Here is a 6,000-nt window from a genome sequence, read left to right as displayed (position 1 = left end):
CATATACAATAATTTCCTGAACGGCATGCCATAATATATATATATATATATATATATATATATATATATATATATATATATATATATATATATATATATATGTGTGTGTGTGTGTGTGTGTGTGTGTGTGTGTGTGTGTATTATGTGCAGAAGAAGAAGGGAGTAAAAGGTTTCTGAAGGGGCTGTGTTTGTCCTCTGCTTCTCCCTTCCTTCATCCTCCGGTCACCCTCTGTTTCTTTGCACCCACAGCAGGGAGGGAAGGGCTCCTTCTGCTCCCTTCCATGGCTCCCGACTTCCTCCCGCATCATTGTCACCAACAACCCCTGGCTGCGATTGGTCCTCACCATGACGACCACTGCTCTCATCCTGGTGATGGCCGTGTTCAATATGGTGAGACGCGAGTTGAAAAACCCTGCAAACGCGTGGTTTCCCCCTCCACCTCCTCCTCCTCCTCTGCACCGCCGACATCAGATGTTCTGGGGGAAAACATCCCGTCGGAAGGGGGCTGCAGCGGCACCGTGGGTGATGTTTTGAGACGTGCGGCGGGGCAATATTTGAACAGATGAAACGGTGCAGCTGCCAGTGGCAGAGCAGCGCAAGAGTGAGCCTCGGGTGGAGCGCGAGCAGCCGGCAGCGTGCAGAGCTGCAATTAAAATCACTTCATTCCACATTTACACGCGCCGCAGAAATGTCATAATTATTATGTTTGCCCTGTAAACTATTGCCATGTTTCATCCACTTAATAACGAGGCTGTCGAATGGTTGCCAAACATTTGGGGAACGTAATAACAGTGCTTTTTTTTAGGGGTTTTTTTCTTGCCTTGTGGAGTTAAATATCACTAATTGTTCATCACTGGGCTCATTAAAAACCTTTTCTTTATCTTTCACAAACATATCAGTCTAATTATCGGAAGGAGCTCGTCTTCTGTCAGCCAGGGAACTAAATTTCCCAAAACAAGGATGACAGAAACGGGAATGTTTCTATCCCAGGATCGTTCTAAAATGTAAAATCCTGCAGTGTGAGCTGTGAAGTCCTGGCCATGGATCATGTGAAATCTGGTTTAATCAGCTGGTTCAAATCGATTGTAAAGTAGAACAATAATGAATGTAAACCGGTGGAAACCTTTAAGGCTGGGGCAGACAACTAGTGTTGATTAGAGAAACTGATTTTCTGAAAGTTGCTGAAAAAGAGCTAGAAGTGAGTCAAATGAAGCTAAAAAACTAAAAGAAGCTAAAAGTAGCAACAGGTTAACTAAGGTTACATTTACTTCGGAACTCGTTACTGGGAAGTCGCAGTGACATCATTTCTCACTTGTCCCGCTTGGTGAGTCAGAAACAAGATGGACGCCCCCAGCAAAGCCGTTGGTTTTCTCACAGTTTCTGAATATGAAATCTTACTAAATCGATCTGCGCTCCGCTCACGGAACGTGTTTTAATACTTGTTATATACACGTTAAAAGGGACCACCGTATTTTCCGCACTATAGGGCATAAGGAGCACTGTCAATAAATGGTCCATTTTCGAACTTTTGTCATATACAAGACGCATTATCGTCCACCTCCAAATTTTTGTAACTTGGGGCAGACCTCACGTGCCGCGCTACCTTCAAAATGGATGATTTTGCTGCTCTAGCGGAGCTGGTTCGCCTGTATCAGCATTTATATGATCCCTCTCTGAGAGATCATAAAGATAATCAAACAGTTCAAAACTCACAGAAGGATACTGCACCAACGTAAGCGTCAAGTATAAACGCCTACAGCGCTCGCTCAGGTCTGCGGAGCCCTGCGCGACTATAACTGAGCCTTAATGCTGCGAGCGGTACAGCTTTGTAGTTTAACCAAAGTCGTACTAAAACATTACGACTTCTTACATATATAAGGCTCTCTGGATTATAAGGTGCACTGTCGGCTTTTAAATGCGCCATATAGTCCGGAAAATACGGTAGTTGTACGAGTGATTAAATGTGAAAAACAACTTTAAGAATGAATATTAGCAGTAAAGGTAACAGAGTTTACTTACTGAAGCTGTGAGAAGCAGCCATCTTGAAATTCTAACTGGGGGTAGTCAGAGTTGCTCCTATTTTCCAAGTAGGACGTCCCACTTGAGGGGGCGTTCCCGTTGAAATTTACGACTGGGAACTCGATCTGTTTTCCTCTTCTTATGCTCCTTTTAGCTACCATTCTTCTCCTTTTAGCTACCATTCTTCTCCTTTTAGTTAGCATTTCTCTCCTTTTAGCTAGCATTTTGCCACCTTTTGGTTCTTAGCGAGCACTTGGCTCCTTTGAACCTTTAGCTGGCGCTCTGCTTCTTTTAACTTTATCGACAACCAGGCGTTGAAATGAAGCAGCGCCACATTTGAGGCGTTGTTTGTTTTAAAACAGACAAAAACACTTCCGAACGTAAAGTTTGATGCAGAAAGTGAAGAATTTCCAGACAGTCATGGGAAAAGTAAAAGCAAACCTTTTTTTTTTAAATTTAGGGTTTTAAGCACCAGGACGACCAGGTCATGACATTAAAACTTAGAACTGACGACGACAGCTCTAAAATGTGGGTCGGACCCGTTTCCGACTCTCCGTTGACTCTTTTTACGTGGCTTCGTTGCGTCTTTGTTGCTCGACAGAAACGGCCAATGAATAAAGTCCCACCAATAATGAGTAGAGGCGTTTTTTAAAATCCGATATAAAGGGAAAGATCTCCTTCAGCTCGTGTGTTGTCAGGCAATTAAAAAAAAAGCGGGAACGGTGCATAATGAAAACATTCAGCGCTAAGAGTCGAGCTGACACGAGCTGAATATAGAAACCACAGGGAAACTATTAAAATATCCACAATTCTCTTCATATCCTTCACATCCAAAGGTGTCAAACTTTTACAATAGCTGTAGATTATAATAATTATTCTCTCATGAGCCAGATTTAATAATGATTTATTTTTGTAGAAAGCTGCTGAATGGCTCGACGTAAAACATTTGAATGGCAACGTGGAGTGATTTAAATTTGTTCTGCAAACATTGTTTTATTTAATTTATTTATTTATTTTATTTTCTCCATACCAGCAGCCGAGATGTGAGCTCGTATTGAAGTGTCGCCCCTTTAAGCTCCTCATCCTGTCGGCTTTTTGTGTGTCAGTTCTTCATGGAGGATCCCGGCGGGTCTACGGAGGACATCCTGCCCACTGCTCCCGCCGCCGTGAATCTGACCAACAGCAGCCTGCCCGACAGGATGGAGGACGAGTCGGACAAAAACAAGTTTTATCTGCCGGTCAGTACCTGCAGAACTCCATTAAAAAGATTCAACAGAAAATTATAAATCCACCTCATGCGTTGTTGCAAGATGTGTTAGTGTTCAGAGTTTGTCTTTTCAATCAGACCTTAACCTCAGAATCTGTCAAATTAGAGCAATTTCTGTGCTGGCTAAGGTCACTGATTTGTGGCGGCCATCTTGAATTGGGTCGACACCAAAAAGGTAACGAGTTGTCGACGTGCAGCCAGTTTCAATACGATCCACCTTGTTAGTTCTCGAGATATTTTGCTAACAGAGAGACGGCGTCAGTGCCGCGTGGCGCTCAGGCCGAAGGACTCTCAGCTCCTGCCGCACCAAATTTGACCTCAGTATCTGCGAAAGTGACCGATTGGAGCCATTTGTTGTTGTTTTTTTGTAAGGTCGATTGTGGCGGCCATCTTGGTTAAGGGTTGACTCCAAATGTTAATCGGTTGTAGGGGTACAGTTAATCATTACTTTCTGTAAAACCTGTCTGTTTGGTGGTGAATTATGTTGTTTTACTGACGGGACAGACCAACATGCGACACCGGCAAAGACATTATTGCCTTTCACCTTGTGCGGTGGCTCGGTGGTTAGAGCCGTCAGTCGGAGGTTCGATTCCTGGCAGCAGTCACATGTCGAAGTGTCCCTGAACCCCTCACTGCCTCCGATGTGCCCCATCAGTGTATGAATGGAGTTTAAATCACTGATTAGTCTCCATAGAATGATTTATTCAGATTAGCTTCACAGAGGTGTAGCAGAGTGCTGAATAAATCTATGGGTACATGAGGGCAGATTGTGTTGTGAAGCGCTCTGATTGGCTAGAAAGATGCCATATAAGTACAGACCACTTACCTTCAGCAGCGGGCGATAAACATGTCAAATAGAAGGTCAAACCTGTATTTTAACTATGGAAAAGAACTTTATTTTTATGGCACTTTATTCGATATTTTGCCTTTTTCCAGGCGTCTCAGCTGCTGTAACTTTAATGTTATTCATTTAATATAGATTTATTTATACAATGCGTATAAAAAAATATAAAATCTGAATTTTTAAATGCCAGTTAAAAACTTTGCTTGAGAAGAAGTTTCATGGAAAAGATTTAATGCCACTTTTTTTTTTTAAACTCCCAAGCCAGCAGTAGTTGTTGAGACGAAACAGGTTGTTTCAACTCATCATCGTGTTGTTGCATCCTCTACAATGTCTTCTTATACGCCCGTCCTGAGACAGAAAGTATTATGGTATGGCGCCGTCCGTCCATCACTCCAGCTGTCTGTTTGTGGAATATTTCTTGTCCGAGCTCTAAATTGATAACCCTTTAAGGTAGGAACTTGAAACTGCACAGCTGGACACCTCACGGGTCAAGAAGGATCCCCATTGATTTCAAGGTCACGGGGTCAAAGGTCAAGGCCATAGGTGATCCATCTGTGAAAACCTTGTCCGTGCTCCAACTCTCCAATTTTCTGACTGGCGTATTCTCTACTTTTGGCGGCACTCTCGTCTTGGCATGAAAAATATGTTCCAAATCCCTCATTCAGCTCAGGGTTTATGGGTTATCTGTAGCAAAAGTTCACAAAAAAATAAAAATAAAAATCCTGTTTTTCTGTCTTCAGTACTTCATCTACTGCTGCATCCTGGGCCTGGTCTCGTGCTCGGTGTTCCTGCGGATCAACTACGAGCTGAAGATGGTGGTGATGCTGGTTGCCGTGGTGATCTACAACATCATCATCCTCCAGACACACGCCTCCCTGCTGGACGGCTTCAGCAAAGCCATGTACTCCACCGACAAACTGGACAGGTGAGGCGCACGGACAATAACAAAAACAGAACAAACGGAACAAAATGATGCGTTCAGGATCCCGCGTCCCCCTTTGACCCTGTAGCCTTCCTCGCCGTCAGTCCAGCCCAGCTCATTAAAATCGACTAACGAGGCTGCAGCACGGACCGGAGGGAAGCTCTGAAGCAGAGCTGGCAGCATCCCATAATACTGTCAGTCAGGAGGGAACTGCTGGAGAGAAGGCTGACGAGTGACAGAATGAGATAATTCAGGTTGTGGTGATCGAGACGAATTCATTTTTCACGTTTGACTGACAACCGCCAGGAGGAGAAAAAAGACAAAGAAAAAAAAAAAAAATCCCATCTTGCCAAAAGTTTTCAGAGCACCAAAAAAAAAAAAACGATATATTCCTCTCCCTCGAACGTTTCTCACTTTGTTTTCTCACCTTGCTTTAACAACACGAGGAGCGCGCTGCTTTCCTCCGAAAGGCAAATAAATAGGAGCAGTTTAGAGGTGCTGCATGAAAAAGGAAGTGAACCAAGGCTGCCTGATGAATCAGTCGTCAGCCTTTCTATGCCGTTACCTTCGCGGACACCTTTGCTTGCATCGTCATGAAATGCTTGGCATAAAGAAAAAAAAAAATGCGTCAGCAGTTTAGTCCTCCAGAATAAAACAGAGAAAAAAAAATCCCTGGAAACCCGGATGTTGACAAATGTCCCTCTCAGAGTTAGTGTTGTGAACGACCCTCAGCTACCACCACGTTTAGCTCATTATCTATGAAGCTGTTATAGCCATGTTTGTGTTGGCTAATGTCAGTCAGCTGTGGCGGCCATCTTGGATTCGATCAACATCGAAAGTTAATCAGCCGTAGATGAATGTCCAATGAATGCGTTCTTCGCCTTGCACCGAATTCTAACACGATATCTGTCAAACAGACCGTGTTATTGTGGTTTTTTTGTGTTTTTC

The 6,000-nt window shown here is 43.5% G+C and overlaps 1 protein-coding gene across 2 annotated transcripts in view; it reads left to right on the top strand.

Annotated features, from left to right (window-relative positions):
- The window catches only part of adcy2b (adenylate cyclase 2b (brain)), a 74,732-nt gene that overhangs the window by 55,196 nt on the left and 13,536 nt on the right, over nt 1-6,000 (top strand). Inside the window, exons 16-18 of one of the 2 annotated variants that reach the window (XM_017420979.3) lie at nt 250-390; nt 3,126-3,257; nt 4,871-5,055. In XM_017420979.3, coding sequence (XP_017276468.1) covers nt 250-390; nt 3,126-3,257; nt 4,871-5,055 — 458 coding nt within the window. The remainder of the gene's footprint in view (nt 1-249; nt 391-3,125; nt 3,258-4,870; nt 5,056-6,000) is intronic. The other variant, XM_017420980.2, reaches the window with a different exon arrangement.

Source organism: Kryptolebias marmoratus, linkage group LG5 (genome assembly GCF_001649575.2).
Source record: "Kryptolebias marmoratus isolate JLee-2015 linkage group LG5, ASM164957v2, whole genome shotgun sequence".
Classification (NCBI taxonomy): Eukaryota; Metazoa; Chordata; class Actinopteri; order Cyprinodontiformes; family Rivulidae; genus Kryptolebias; species Kryptolebias marmoratus.
Note: the sequence above shows the minus strand (reverse complement) of the source record. Positions and strands in the feature narration are given on the sequence as shown.